Here is a 16,636-nt window from a genome sequence, read left to right as displayed (position 1 = left end):
GTCTTCAGAAAAAAATCACAAAATCGTGTTAGGGGTTCTAGGAGAGACCATATTCCAGAGACGATATGTCTGCCAGGTGGAGGGTTTTTGTTTTTGTGCATTTTGGGCAGCGTGTAGAAATAAGGGACTTTTCCTTTGCTATTTGTTAGAAAGACAGCCTCCTGTTTTGAGATATACCCCCTGGACTCAGCAAGGTCCTCCAGGGATTTTATTTCCTGTTTCAGCTCCAGAGTTGGATTAGATGGTAAAGCAACATAGCTTTTCTCGTCGGCTAGTAAACGACGGCACTCTACTTGGTAGGCTGTCTTGTCCTGCACTACTACTCCTCCACCTTTGTCCGCCAGTTTTATGACGATAAAGTCACAATTCTTCAGAGTTTCCAGGGCCAGATTCTCGTCTTTACTCATGTTGAAGAAGGGTTTTTTTACTTCCAAATTCTCAATGTCATTGAAGACGGCTTGTTCGAATGTTAGTACCTCCACAGGGATGGTATGGGGGGAGGTGTAAACGTGTATTTTAAACGTAAATCCACCTTCACAGAAAGATGTATTTTTAAATCCTAAGTTCAGGGAACCCAAACTCCAAATCTCTATGTCTTCCCAATTGAAAGCTACACTTGTAAGATGTTACAAGGCAGCTCCAATGATAATCTATGGGAGAGATAGTTTCTGCAATAGTGAACAATGAAACTGGCAGTATTTCACTATCAGGACATGTAAAAGATACCAGTACATGTCCTGCGTTTCACATACACTGCACCCTGCTCATGGGGCTACCTTGGGCGACCTTAAGGTTAGCTTGCATTAGAAGAAGTGAAGGTTTGGGCCTGGAAAGTGGGTGCACTTACCAGGTCGACATGGCAGTTAAAAACTACACTCACAGACATTGCTGTGGCAGGTCTGAAACATGGTTACAGGGCTACTCGTGTGAGCGGCACAGTCAGTGCTGCAGGTCCACTAGTAGCATTTGATTTACAGGCCCTGGGCACACACAGCGCACTTTACTAAGGACGTACGAGTAAATCAAATATGTCACTCATGGATAACCAATTATAATCACAATTGTCACAGGGAGTACTTGCACTTTAGCACTGATAAGCAGTGGTAAAATGCAGAGAGTTCTAAAACCAGCATAAACAAAATGCAACACAGGGTCAAAAACAGGAGTTCAGAAGCAAAAAGGCAGGGGAAAAACACACCAAAGATGTCAGGTCTAACAGGGAAGCAAGAGCCAGCTCGAACTGTGTTGCCCTTACACTTTTCAAGTGCACCCATGTGCTCCGGCTAAAAAATGGAACCCCCAAGTATAAAAAATTTGGAACTCATTTAATCATGGTATCCAAGTATTTGTAGGATGGTACCTGCTCCATTGATAGCTCACAAAATAATGACGTTGCTTCTTTACTAGTTACATTACCACGATTTGGGTTGTATGTATAATAATCTATTACACAATAATTCTCTAAGACATACAACAGTCTTTGAAACCCTAGGAATGTGTGACATTTACCAGTACAAACAGGTGGGCCACAATTAACTTTCTTTAAGAAGAAAGGCATATCATGTATGAACAAGGAAACCTGAACTGGTACCAGCACAAACACCTGTTGAAGACTATTATGTGTTAGGACCTTGCTGATGACACGGTCCTACTGCAATCTGTGCCCATGTATTTGCATGATGGGCAAACAAAAGTTTAAGTAAGCCACGAGCGATATTCAACCTTGCAAGCTTGGCATAGAAGAGTCCTCGGGCACCACATCAAAGGCAGATTTCAAGCCTACAAAGCATATATATAAACTAACTTGATATATCGCTTGAAGAGTAATGTAATTCCATGCAACAATGTGATTTATGGTTGACTGTCCCAGTGTTGACCCTGCTTGGAACATGGGTATATGGGAAATAGTTATTATTACCCAATCCTCAACTTCTCGCAACAATATGAGAACAAATATTTTGGACATTTAGTCAATCAATGAGATAAGGTGGTGTGCAGCTTAATCTACCGGGATCCATTTTTTAAAATATATGCTCTATTAAAGAACTACACAAAGCATGTGGAATGTTCTCTGTTTTCTTTATGTACTTAAAACATACATGTAAGAAAAGTGTGCATACTTCCTGAGCTTTCTTGTAAACCACATTTGGCATTCCATCAGGTCCTACTGCCTTACTCGCCTTAACCATAAAGTAGACCTCCGTAATTTCTTCTGAACTGATCATTACCTAATCAGATTTCTTATCATACAAATCCAGATTTTGGATGATGTTGCACATAGTTCACTAACATGTAATTCCCACTTTGAATTTGTGACCTGTGGGACGCTCTAGTGTCCTGGGGTAGTGAAGCCATCAGCAACTTATTTCCAAATTAACTCTTGGTCTTTATACTGAATGGTTTCATTAATCTTGCATATATTATCCTTCACAGTCAGGTTAGTCCTTCTCCAGGTCTCAATTCATAATAATGTCACATGAAGACAGTAAACTGAATTTGACATGGCTGGACCATCTTCTGAAGTCAAAGACATACCAACAAATGAGCTTCAGTTCCAGCGACAGTCACAGTCGGCAGGCACACTCTTGTTCTTGTTGTTGACTAAGCTCACCAAAATGAGCTGTAAGACTCATGTTTGCATTTCTAACAGATGGTTGCCCATGTGTACTAACCTCATGATAATTATCCCTGTGCAAAAATAAAATTCTGATGTCAATGAAGGGTGTCTTTGTTGACTGGCTTCTAAACAGATGCACCTAATTAATTTTTTCTAGAAGTAGTTTAAATCCTCGAATAGTTTGAACATGGGTTGGATGACCCATTGACTGAGACAGCGCAGTATCATTGAAATGAATACATATTTCAAATGAAGATAGATTAATACTGTGTGTCTGAAGACTGTTTCTAGAGAATTTAACCATCTGGCCAATAAAAAGGGAGAAAAAGACAACACACTACTATGGATTTTTACTAACCAGCATTAACCCTACACATTTGATATTTTTCTTAGTTAGTGCTGGCATCTTATCAAGCGGCAGAACTAAAACACTAGGGTTTAAGGCTTTAGTCTTTCCCAGGTGAAATGCCAAATCAATGAACAACACTGTGTCATGCTTGTTAATTTTAAATAGACATAAACTAATGATGAATGTTCCAGTGAGAGGTCAAAAGAATTTCCCCTTCATGTATATATTTGGCTGCTTGCATGGAAGCGATTAAATGGGATAAATATCCCCAAGTTTGCAAATAAAAACATCATACATGTTCCGAGAAACTTTATTAGTGTTTTCTGCTTTGTTCAAAGGCTGGGAGTTTCGAATTAATAGATGCAGGCATTACTATTTAGGATCCATGGAACTTAAATGTTCGCATTTTACTTGGAGATTTATAAAATATGAGTAACTTAAAACAACCCTTTCACTGGCCAGGGCCGGACTGGGAACCAAAAACGGCCCTGGCAAAGTGCTCGGCTGTCCCCCTCCCCCACCCCCGGTGGGGGGTTGGGGGTGCCGCCGAGCTCTTTGCAGGGCCGGTTTTTTGGCCGATTTTGTTACAGGGCCGATTTTGCAGCCATGCTGCAAAAACGGCCCTGTAACAAAATCGGCCCCCAGGGGCCCAAAACCGGCCCCCACTCGTGTGGCGCACCAGGGGATTGCCAGGTGCCCGCTACGGCCAGTTCAGCCCTGTCACTGACACAATATCAATGTAAAAAATATTGATGCTAAAAAATATAAACAACAAAAATATCGACTCCTATACTTAAGCAGGTAAGTACAAAAATATCGACTACAAAATGTTGATGTAAAAAATATGGATATATTAAATATAATTTTAACAAGGAAAATACATTTAATATGCATTTTAATAAAACACAACAGATAAACGTAATAAAAAATAAACACACAAACATAATAATTTATACATATATGTTGACTTTCAAACAATTAATAAACTATTATTTTTAATTTATGTTAAATGTTTAAAAAATTATAAAAAATAAAAATAGATATTACTGATTTTAAATATATTAAGAAACAAAAATCTATAGTAAAATAAAACATTAAACTAATAAAAAATATTTAAACTTCAATTTCACAATGAAATCAGTGCAACAGTAGGGAAAGTGTTGGATAGCAGAGGGGTACAAATAACTATTCCCACTCCAGTGACTGCAACAGTAGGGTAAGTGTTGAATAGTGGAAAATTACAGTTACTATTCCAACTCGAGTGAGTGTAACAGTAATTAAAGTGTTGGATAGCAAAGGGGTAAACATTACTATTCTCACTACAGTGAAAGCAACAGTAGGGAAAGTGTTGGATAGCAAAGGGGTTAAAAGTATTAATACCTCTCCACTGAGTGCAACAGCAGGGAAAGTGTTAGATGGCGGAGGGGCAAAAAATACTATCCCCACTCCAAAAAGTGCAACAGTAGGGAAAGTGTTAGATAGCGGAAGGGTAAATTACTTTTCCCACTCCACTGAGTGCAAAAGCAGGGAAAGTGCTGGATAGCGAAGGGGTAAAAATAACTATTCCCACTCCAGTAAGTGCAACAGTAGGGAATGTGTTGGATAGCAGAGGGGTACAATTTACTATTCCCACTCCAGTGAGAGCAACAGTAGGGAAAGTGTCGGATATCAAAGGGGTTAAAACTAATATTACCTCTCCACTGAGTGTAACAGAAGGGAAAGTGCTGGATAGCGAAGGGGTAAAAATGACTATACCCATTCCAGTGAGTGCAACAGTAGAGAAAGTGTTGGATAGCGAAGGGGTAAAAAGTACTATTCCCACTCCAGTAAGTGCAACAAAAGGGAACGTGCTGGATAGCAGAGAGGTAAAAATTACTATTACCACTCCAGTGAGTGCAACATTTGAGAAAGTGTTGGATTGCGGGGAGACAAAAATGATTATTCACACTCAAACAGTTATAAAAATAGATATACATAAAAAATTTAAAAAATCATAACAATAAATAAACAATGTTTAAAAATTGAAAAATCAAATATAATAAATATATAAAAAGAAAACATATAATATTAATTACATATAACAAAAACCTACTAATATTGTATAAAATAAAATAATAAATATCTTTTTTTTTTAACTTTTTTTAAACTAGAAAATATTGACAAATACATTGTTTTATTAATACATGAATGTATTTATTTTATTTCCCACCCTATAAAACCACACCAAAAACAAAACACTTCAACATTTTAAATGATATTTACTTCCTTAACTAACATAATTAATAATCAATTAAAAAACAATTGATTGAAAAAGCAAATATACATTGACTACATACACTTTAACACTATAATAGACACAAAACACACCTAAATTAAACTATAAAATAGTAAAACACAATTAAAACTTTTATTTTGAATTAAAAACTGTTACTGTTAACAACTAATAATAATAAAGTAATTAAAATGTATTTAATACCTACCCTTTACCCCTTTAAAAGTAAAAACAACACACAACAAATAAACAATTACCCAAAATAAATATCAGAATATTAACATTAATTAACAACTATATATTAATTAATCAAACACAAATTACTTCCCACCCTTTACTCCTATAAACACCGCAACACCCACCTAAAACTAATTAAACAATTACCATAATAAAATTGTAATTAATTTAATTAATATCAATTAACAAAAAATTAATAATAAAAAATAAATAAACTACGGAACACCCTTTACCCCTATAAACCCCATAACACACACCTAACATTACTTACACAAATACCATACTTAATTACCAATTAATTATTTAAAATTAATTAACCAGTTATGAATTCATCAATTAAAAATTAATTGATTCCCACCCTTTACACCTATAAACACCACAACACAAAACTAAAATTAATAACACAATTACCAGAATTAATCACCAGTTATTTAATTAAAATTAATTAACAACCAATTATTAATTCATAAATTAAAATGGATGAGGAGACCCCTATTCGAGCATCATCTACCGTCCCCTTTAGTGTAAAACCATGAAATTCACTAAATTAACCTGTGCTTAACCCACTGGTAGCTTGGCACAAAAACACTCAGGCTTACCTTAGAGGCAATGTGTATTCAGCGCGCAAGCACTAATAAAGTGAAAACACAACACTAAAAAATCCCACAACAATTTCGAAACATAGAGTATAATTAAATAAATTATTTGACAGCCAAATGACAAAAATCTAATCAACAGAACCGGTGTTATGATTTTTTAAATTTTTAGTAAAGCGTAGCACCTAAAAGATCAAAGGGTCGACCGCGGACATTCACTCGTACGAGTTGAATACAATAGGCACCCGCGATGGAGCATGGGTCGGATACAAAAAGTGGATTGGGCCAGATCAGTGCTTGCCTTCGGACTCAAAAGATATTTTGAAGAAAAAGTTCTGAGAAGGTGAAGTTCAGTGGAGCAAGACCTGCAGGCAGTGTCTGAGGAGGGAGCGTCGTCATCGAGGAGCTGCTGGACGAAGCTGCAGTGACGTTTTTTACGTTCGGACTTAGAACCTTTTTTAGAAGTCAAAAATCTCCAGCAGGACAAGAGTGGAGGTTGAAGCTGACAAGAGTTCCAGAAGGCTGGATCCCCCTTTGGCGAAGGACCGCTGAACAAGAGTTGCTACTGTGGGGAAGAACATAGCAGGAGCAACAGCAAAGGTTTGCAAACCAGCATTGTACCGTGGCCTGATAGATGAGACGGTTGGGCCCTATGTTTTGGATTTTGGCTATCTGGGCACCTTTAGCACCACCACCAAGTGTCTAGATCTAGAGGGGCACCACTTGGAGGTGGGCTTTCGGACTTAATCAGACTGGGTTCAGGTGCAGGTTCAAGAAGGTGGGAGCCTGTTATATCTATGTTCCTCTTAACAAGAGGCAAGTAAACTAGCCTTTGGAGTCACTCTGGTAGTCCTGGGTTCAGGTGAAGAAGCAGGGCTCAAACCGTAAGGCAGGCCTCTGAGGCTTCAAGGCAGGCTCCAGACAGCAAAGCAGACCTTCCAGGTGCAGAAAGGAGTGCTGTTGAATACACAGCAGACCACAGCAACAGGCAGTCCTCTGAGAGTCGCTCTGCAGGCCCAGAAAGTGAATAGAAAAATGAGTCTGAGGGTCCTATTTGTATACCTGTTTTCTTCTTTGAAGTATGAGATGTTTCTAGAGGTTTCTCTTTGAAGGGCTTGGAATGTCCCATCCAGGCATACCTAATCCCTTTATTGTGAGACTATCTGGGATGGATTAATAAAGTCTAACTGCCAACTATACCCAGTCATGTGTCCTAGGACAGGCCGCAGGAACCAAATGGCAAAGGGCAGGGGAGTGCCAAATTTCTAAGAGTGGCATTTTCAAAATTGCAATCTAAAATCCAACTTTACAACTAAAGAGGATTTTTACAATTTCTTAACTACCAAACATGAAATGCTTTCAATGCATTTAATTTGCAGGCCCTGGGGGCATGGTATACCACTTTACTAGGGACTTATAAAGACATTTAATATGGCAATGAGGTGTAAGACAAATTTACCATGTTTATGTGAGGGAACACAAACATGTTAGCACTGGCTAGGGGTGGTAAAGTGCATGAAGGCCTATGGCCAACAAAAATGAATTTGAGAAAAATGGATGTCGGTTTTTGGAAGATCACCGTAAGGCTGACAGGTCTAACACACCCATTATGTGCATACTATATTGATCAACAAGATTTTAGAATCCTACTGTGTAAGAAGTTATCAAGGTGGTGTAGTTCTCCCAGATTGTCTTTGTACACTGATACTTGGGATTGGGTCAAAACTGGTGCAACTACTTCAGTTTCCAGAAATATTAAAACTAACCATGGAGTACAGCAGGACTCTGCTTTTCAACTTTGATACTGCTAACCTGGGAGCATCTCTGGCCACGTGTACTACATGTGGCAAGTTTCCCATCTCTGTACTCTAGTATGCTGATAAGAGGGTGCTCTTTGATTGCACTGGCCTTCAAAGAGTTGGCAGCTCTCAATCAGTACAAACCTGTATAATGGAGTGGAGGTTAATCCTACTAAGACCAAGAGCATTGTAAACCAATGGAAACAAGTGACAAAGAGCTGTGGTTGATAGGTGTCCATCTTGTCCAGTATGTTGCCTCATCTAATTTTCTGGGCATGTCCTTGGAGGAGGTGGGTTATCACAAATGTCATTTAGGAAGTAAAAATTATGATCAACGAGTTTGAACATTGTAACAGGAGCAGTGGCGGCTCCTCTGTTATGGCGGAGGATCATCACCCCACCCACTGCCAGCGCAGTAGGCAAACACATTCATAAAATGGTAATAAATACCCTTCTATTATGTGTAGCAGGCTCGTGCTGCTACATCATGAGGGCAAGCCCCAGGGCTGATAAATGCATTTACACTATTGCTTCAGCCCCAGGCCTCAAAATGAGCGCTGCTCCAAACAATCCTGGAGATGTGCAGAAGCTTCAGGATTGGTTAGCTGCGTGTGGCACAAGGGAGGAAGTCCCTCTTCTTCCGCCCCTAGACACAGAGAAGAGCGCCGGGAGAAGAGAGAAACAGCAACCAGACCCTGTGGGCAGCACACGCAGCATATGGTGAGTTTTTTAGGTATTGTGCCTCACCATATTTTGATGTTTCTGGCCGCTACTGTTTAGTCATATTTATGTTATGATGGCAAGCCACTTCAGGGAGTGCAATTCAGGGTTATGAAAGCAAAACAGGTCCCCTCGTTGTCTTATACACATAAAGCATTTTTTCGAATGATTGGCCACTTGGTTACATACATCCCACAGTATATTCTGTATTTTCACTTCCTATATCAATGCAACATATCTAGATGCCACTAAAGTTTGGAATATTTAAGCAATCAGTGATAGTACACCCTTTTTTTGTTTAAATATTGCTTCACATCAGGATCTGCTGAAAAAATTCAAGGCAAGTTTAAATTTAGGCTACAACTGATCAGAGTCGGACTAGGAACCAAAGGCAGCCCTGGCAATTTTCTCAGACCAGCCCTGGGGGAGGGTGGGGGGGGGGGGTATAGGGATGGCTGCCTGGCCCTGGGGGAAGCACTGCCTGCCTCGGCATGCTGAAAACTCTTGTTTGCTGTTTTTGTTACTGGGGCGATACTGAAGCATTGCTGCAAAACCGGCCCCCAGTAACAAAACCGTCCCCCACCACTTCAAAACTGGCCCTCCACCCTTTGAGCCTCCCGGGGAAACACCTGATGCTGGCTGCAGCCAGTCCCACCCTGCAACTGACTCACCCTAGTTCAAAGTTGAGAACTCATAGAATTATTACCTACTTCAGTCATTGCTGAGTTTATAACTGAGCACTGCATGGCAATTAAAGCTGAAGTATGAAAAATGTAAATATAATGTTCACGGTCGCCTTCAGATTTCACCTAAGCTTAGTTGGGAATCCTACTCTGGTGGGCAGTACTCAGAAATTGTAGCTCTTCATATGTGTTAGCAAAACCTCAAGCTGATCGGTCGAGGACATCAATGATCCTTACATCTGGCAGTAGCCAAGACCTCTTTCAAAGAAAAATATATATATTATACATACTAACATACAGGGTCTAGCATCTTCATACCCTGGCCTGCTTTAGAGCCATTCATATGTTGCTTCAGTTGACCACAGCATACAAGGTGGGACAGAGAGTCAGCCCATTTCAACCATTCGCTTGCCTGACTGTGAGTGATAGCATTTTGGTCTTTCTATGTTATTTGTATTTGTAACACATGCATCTCACCCGTAAGAGTATCCTGGGCCGGAACAGAAAGTTCTTGCCTAGAAGTGCAAAGCTGAGCTAGTTATATCAGCAGTGTTTTAAGTTTCTTCCTACATTCCGGGAGAGATCCAGCAGAATTAAAAAAGAAAGGAACCTTAGTCCAAGCTTTGGGACCCAGGTATAGTGTGCACAGTTGTACAATAAGTAGTATCCTTCCCTGCCATGGAACACAGGTGCTATAGATGCTTTTACAAAAAAAGAAAAGGTTATTAGACAATACTTGTGCTAATTAAGAGCCTGGCAGCTCCCCTAACACTGCTGTTCAGTTGCTCATGTGTCACATATCTTCACGCATAAGCCAATTACAAAAAAGATAAACACTGGCAAAGTAAAAAGGTCAGCAGCTGATAGCATACCTTTTTTCTTTGCCAGTGCTTGTTGAGAATGCAATGCTTGCTGGTCTACCTTATTGAATAAAAGTGATACTGGTAAAGTTACAAGCAAATGGCAAGGATCTGCCAATTATTCAGGGGATAATAATGTGAGAGTATTTTGTATATCATGTACTTTTGTCTACTGTCCGAATCAATGTTTTTTTAGGTCTGCAGGGATTGAAAACCAACGCAGGCGGCACTGTTTTACTTGGATGTGCCTAGCAGACAACTGATTGCGGGATGGTAAAATAATTTGGTTATAATGACAAGTTATTAAGGACCGCAGATTAACTGTAGCTTAATTAGGCCGGATATGGATACAGATTCAATGTCATTTCTTTGATTGTTTTCAGCTGTGGATACTTTCACCATTCATCTTAGTGTATGTTCTATTAAATGCCCTCAGTGGTATACTGTGTATTGCTATAGTTTAAATAACTAACAATACTATTGAAACTGGGCCAGAAAACTGAGAGATTAAGATCAGGAAAGATGAATTCGAGAGTGGTGGTGTTTTGGCTCAGACCTACCGGTTGAGGGCTGCTGGGCCATAACTGCCCAGGCATGGTGGGGTTTTGCATCCTACTCACCAGTCTGGTGAAACACACCCAGTTTTTCTGAGTCAGGCGGTGAGACGTGAAGAAGCACCCCGTGTGTTTTGAAGAAGGCTTTAGGACCCTGGGTTTTCAGGATCAGGATGGACATATCCTCCAGGTCTGTGTAAGCAAATAAACAAAGATAGAGCTTTCACTCAGGATTCTAGAGATCTGAATGCTTCAGAATACAAGAAAAAACAGAAACCGAATTGTTCTGAATCACTAAACAAGGAATACATTGGTTTTTACATAGGACTTCATTCCACTGTTGTTCATAAGCGCTGAGAGTATGAGGTCTTGCTACCAGTGGTGTGGCTTCACAGCATTAAGCACAGCATAACAGCAGCTCTTGTGCCATATTTTCAGGATCTGCTGATCTAAGTAGTACATTTCTTAGGGTTAGCTGATGAATGCAATTGTTATCTGATGTCAGCAGTTTACTCCCCATTTTGAAAATGCAAATTTGCCGGTGGCAATGTTTCCCACCACTAGCAAGACCCCTCAGTGCGACTTGACGCATCATGCATTCAGTTCTCATAATCATGCTGCAGTCTTAGGGGCTTATTTATGAGAGCCCTGTGTCACTTTATACACCATGTAAAGTGGTACATGCGTTACGCAGGGATATCATTAAGATTTACTAAGCCACGCAAAGCCACCCTGCGTGGCTTCATAAATCATGAGTAAGACGACGGAGTGGAAATTGCTGCGTGGCTATACTCTGCGCTGGGGAGGCGTTCCATGGACGTTGAGGTGAGTTTTTCCACATAGCACTTATGGAATATGATGCTGCCCCAGATATAAAAAGTGATTAAAAGATGGGGAAGCGTCAACTTCGCACTCCTCCTGAGGTGAGGCATAATGAGGAGAAGTATGGTAATTTCTGTTCATTTTTTTCCAGCACACATAGAAAGAGGTAAACTCCTTGTAGGCATGTTTTTGTGCAGGAAGATTCCCCTTCCTACACAAAAACAACTCTGCCTGCATCAGAAGCATCTCTGCACCATGGGGCAAGGGTTTCTACATTAGGGATGGGCTGCCAAAATGACATCAGTGCAGGAAGAAAGGACAGGAACGTGCTGTACTGCCATTTCACTTTGGCGTAGGGCAGTGCAGCAAGATTCCTTGCTGCGCTGCCCTTCGACAAAATGGCATAAATGTGGCCCTATGGGTCTACTGCAACAAAACTATTTGATTTCTATGACATACTGCTCTTATCCAGCTACATTTTCCGTTTAACCATTTGCTAATCTAATGACAACACTTGTACAGTGATGCATATAATAATATATCTAATGGAGTTTGGCTTTGACCAGAGCAGTATCTGTCTCGCCTCTCGCTATAGACTGTTTGGTGTAATATTCCACCTCCCATGGAGTATATGTATTGCAATGCATGAGGGAATATTTTACATCTGAAAGTACCCTGAATCATCATAAATTAAATTCTTTCTCTTAGATGCACTGCATACCGAAATCGATCATATTTTGATTTGAAGGAGGCTGTTTTTGATGTTTTTTGCCAAACTCAGATGCAAGCCTTACTTACTGGATTTGCAGATATTTGTTGCTAATGTTCTAAACTCCTTCCCAAATATGGATGAACAACTTGTCAGCGCACTGAGCTCAGTCTCCCCTACATCCATGAACATGCCACCTTGTGCCAAGCAATTTGTGGGCATTATGGCATCCTAGGCAACTCCGCTTTGCATTATTGGGCTTTTATTTTTCTATACTTGCTCCAAGTATAGATAAACAAGTCATGGCAGACTGAGTGAGTACTGTTAGCTAAAACGTAGCAGACTTTAAATGACCTTATCAAAAGAAGTCAATGTTCAGCTATGGCAGTCTATGCCTTAAACCACATGGTGCACCTCAGGTACTTGGGGGCCCATTGCGATGGCGTAACAATTGCCACCGCCATGCCGGTGGTGGCGACCATTACACCATCGTAACGTGAAATACCCCTCGCCATATTACGATGGCGGGGGTATCGCGGTGGAAGCAAAGTCCCCAGCCGCGTTTCTGCCGGTTGGCAATCGTTCCAATTGCCGGCCAGGTGGATGTGGGCCACTAATATGGCGGCGGTGATGCCGCCATGGAAAGGCTAGCAGTGTTTGGCTTTGGGGGGCCCAGTTGCACTTGGGGGGTACCCATGGTACCCCCTGCAATCCCCTGCACAAAGTGGCAGGCACCGCGTGGTGCCTGCGACGTGGTGCAGGGAAATGCCAAGCATGCGATTTTGACATTGCGGCGGGTGCTGCTGCAAGCAGCACCCACCGCATTGTCAAAATGCGGAATGCCACCGCCAGGGTGGCGGTCGCATCCTAATTCGCGGAGCGGGACCACCGCATGTCTGGCGGCCGGTCCCAACACCGCAAGGCCCGCCATCCTAATAGGCCCCTTCGTGTCCTTAATGCTAATTACTATCACTTCGACCACATTACTGTTATTGATACCATTATTTTTACTGCTTTTACTTAGACTCGCCATTATCTTGACTGCTGCAAATCAACTGTGAATGTGTAAATGTTATTAATGTTCAGATAAAAACAAAAAAGCAGGGTAATGCTGCCTTAAGATGTAATTAAGTAATATAATAGCATGTTTTAAAAAAACAAATAATTCCACAATATTTAAAAGAAAACAATAAAACCATCATAAATATTATTTACTCACATTTTTTATTTTCATTTGAAAAATGTGTGTGTTTTGGGTTTGCCCTGTTTTATGTGGCACATTTCTTTAGTTCTATCAATATAATAATTTCTGAGTGCTACAAACAGTTACACCTGGCATCCTTGGCATGGTGCTCCCTAATCTTTTGCCTTCAACCCTCTTGTTTGTCCGATTTAGTTTTTGCTGGCTGTAGGACTCTGCACACTTTACCACTGCTAACCAGTGCTAAAGTGCTTGTGCTCACTCTTTACAACATGATAGAATTGGCTTACACCAAGTTGACACCTTTAATGTACCTGCCAGTCCCTAGTAAAGTGGTACTGCCTGTATCCAGGACCTGTAAATTAAATGCAACAGGTGGTCCTGCAGCAATGATTGAGCCACTTATTTAAGTAGCCGTTTAACTTGTCAGGACTGCCATCGCATCCTGTGTGTGTAGTTTTCATCTGTCATTTTGGCCTGGCAAAATAAGCCTTTTCCCAAGCCTAGCCCATCATTTTAATACATATAAGTCACCCCTAGGGTAGGTCCTAAACAGCCTAGAAAGCAGGGTGCAGTGTATGTAAAGAGTAGGATATGTATTGTTAAGTTTTACATGTCCTGGTAGTGGAAAACTACAAAAGTTGTTTTTTACTACTGCAAGGCCTACCTCTCCAAAAGGATAACATTTTGGTTACCTTATTGCATTTATTAAGCTCATAGCTTGCAATTAGGAACAGGTAAACAGATCGGTGTTGCTGTCTAAAGAATAGTAGTTTAATGGTAAAGTGTTTTTTTTCACAATAGACACTTTTAGAAAGTTGGCATTTTCATGTCCTAACCAATTTGTGCCTGCAGTCTGACCCTGGGTCACATGACTAGGTGTAGCTGGCATTTGGCATTTGTGTATTGCTCCCAGACAATGAGAGAAAGGGAAGATCGGTGTTGGCAGGATGGGTCACTCCAAGTTACTCAGGAAGAGGAGCTGTCACCTACCACATTTGCATATCACAAGGACACTGCCTGAGCACTCTTATGAAGGGACCCCAGACAAGCAGGGAGGAAGGTGATGCCTGACTCTTCAGTGGGGTGGATACCTGTAGAAGCTTCCTCCACTTCAAAGTGGGCACCAGGTATAAATATTAGATCTCAGACCCCAATCCATCAGATCACTTCTGGACCTGTGGCCTCTGCCAGGGAGAAGGACTGTTGTGCTGCTGAAAAGACTACCACTCTGCTGGAATGCTGCTGCTCTGAAGGACTGCTGCCCTGCTGTGCTGATCTGATGGCCTCTTGCCTGGGTGAGAAGAACGGGATCTTCATCTGTTGACACCAGGATCCTAGATTGACTCTAAGAGCTAGTTTGTTGGCCTCCTGACTAGAGACTCGGGGACAGAAGGATCCAACATCCTTGAACTCAGCAACTGGACTCTGCCATCTGTTAGTCCCACCTCAAGCATCTTCAATATAGTACTTTCCATCATAAGCCCCATCTCATACAGCCTCCTCAATGACAACACAGGACCTCCCATCACAGCCTCGCAGCTCCTTGGAACTGACGCAGGCAAGACGCATCTACGACCAGGACCTCACATTGTCTCTGCTTCATGACGCATCCTCCAAGTGGGATTCCACAACTCTTTGGAACCAAGTTTAAGGTACTCTTGTTCAGAGGGCCAAGCTGGGTCCCTGTAGCAGGACCGTGCTCCATCATGGTCAACCTGAAGATGTGACTTTGTCCTTGTCTATCGCGATCATATATTCACAGTGGGAACTTTGTGCTTTTTCACGCTATATTTACTGAAATCTTTAAAATTGCATATCTCTGGTTCTACTGATTGAACTTTTGACAATTTGGTGTTGATTTATTTATAAACTTTGTATCTGTTTTTCGGAATTGGTGCAGGAGTTTTCTCGTGTTGCATTTTCACTGTATCCCTCTTTAAAGTGTTGCGTAATATTTTACCCATTGCCTGTAAATTAAGCTTGAGTGCTCTACGCCAAGCTGCCAGATGGTTGAACACATGTTAATTTGGGGTTGCTTGCGATTTCCCTCTGACAAGGACTGTAATTCTTGCTCGAGTAAGGTTTCACCCCTTCAATCAGTAACACAATTTCTTACACCCACCAATTTAATGTAACATATGTACATGATTTTCACTGATAAAAATGTAACTTAATTAATTTATCATATTAATATCATTACTAAACAAAATTTCACTTTGTAGTGAACTAGATCTAGGGTTCCATTTTCATGGTAAATTAATAATTATAATTAAGATTGATAATAAGTTAACACATCTATTTTAGAGAAAGGGTCACTGTTACATTTACGGATAGGATTTAGCAATATGGGTAGGGTTCGTTTACCTCACCAGTAATGGTTAAAATCAGCTGCATTAATAAGGTTAGAAGTTGCATTACAGTGACCTTTGGGGTTAGTCTGTTTGGGTTAGCGTTCGAAGTGAAGAGGTTAGAAACTGAATGACATCATTTTAAAGTTAGGCATAGGAACAGAGGTCAAAGTGAATGGACTTAAGAATATGATTGCTGCCAGAACTATGTGACCTGTAGGCCTTTTGGTGAAACTTTATGGCCACACGTGAGTCCATTAAATGTCTTTACTTTATTTTTGTGCTACGCTCAACAACAGTACAGGCCGAGGTTTTACTGCAGTTTAGTCGACAAAAGCAGTCCATGACATCCGACTTTTATTTTTGTAGACATGTTTACATAATCATCAAGGCCCCGCTGACTTGAACAACAAGCATTGGTATAGACAATAGGTCTCGCCTTTGGGACCTCATAAGTGTTTAGTTATCCAGCACAATATCCTTGGTGCAGCAACATCAAGTGTTGCATGGCTAAACACTTATAAGGTCCCAAAGGCGAGACCTATTGGCTATGCCAATGCTTGTTTTTATATTTGTTTGTGAATTACGTAAAATATTTCAGCTTTTGTGTATTTGGTTGATGAATGCTTGTTTCTGAATTTTTGTGTATTGTTGTGCTGCTCAAATCATCAAAATTGCTTAAAACGGTGTCCTGTGTTCCAATAGCGATTTAGGTGGGGTCCTGGGATTCTGGGAATAACTAAGTGGGGGTCCACAGAAGTCAAAGTGTTAAGAACGATTGCTGTAGATAAAAGCCTAAATCTTTTTCCAGACACTAGGAACGGATGATACTATGTTTTCAAAAATAAGTGTGTATGCCTTCATCT

The 16,636-nt window shown here is 40.7% G+C and overlaps 1 protein-coding gene across 1 annotated transcript in view; it reads right to left on the bottom strand.

Moving 5' to 3' along the window:
• LOC146867922 (protein-arginine deiminase type-1-like) overlaps positions 1 to 16,636 on the bottom strand; it is a 468,509-nt gene that overhangs the window by 249,288 nt on the left and 202,585 nt on the right. The window contains exon 6 of the mRNA XM_085608649.1: positions 10,754 to 10,879. Within this exon, the coding sequence (XP_085464775.1) occupies positions 10,754 to 10,879 (126 nt within the window). The remainder of the gene's footprint in view (positions 1 to 10,753; positions 10,880 to 16,636) is intronic.

This window comes from Triturus cristatus, chromosome 1_2, assembly GCF_964204655.1.
Source record: "Triturus cristatus chromosome 1_2, aTriCri1.1, whole genome shotgun sequence".
Lineage (NCBI taxonomy): Eukaryota > Metazoa > Chordata > Amphibia > Caudata > Salamandridae > Triturus > Triturus cristatus.
Note: the sequence above shows the minus strand (reverse complement) of the source record. Positions and strands in the feature narration are given on the sequence as shown.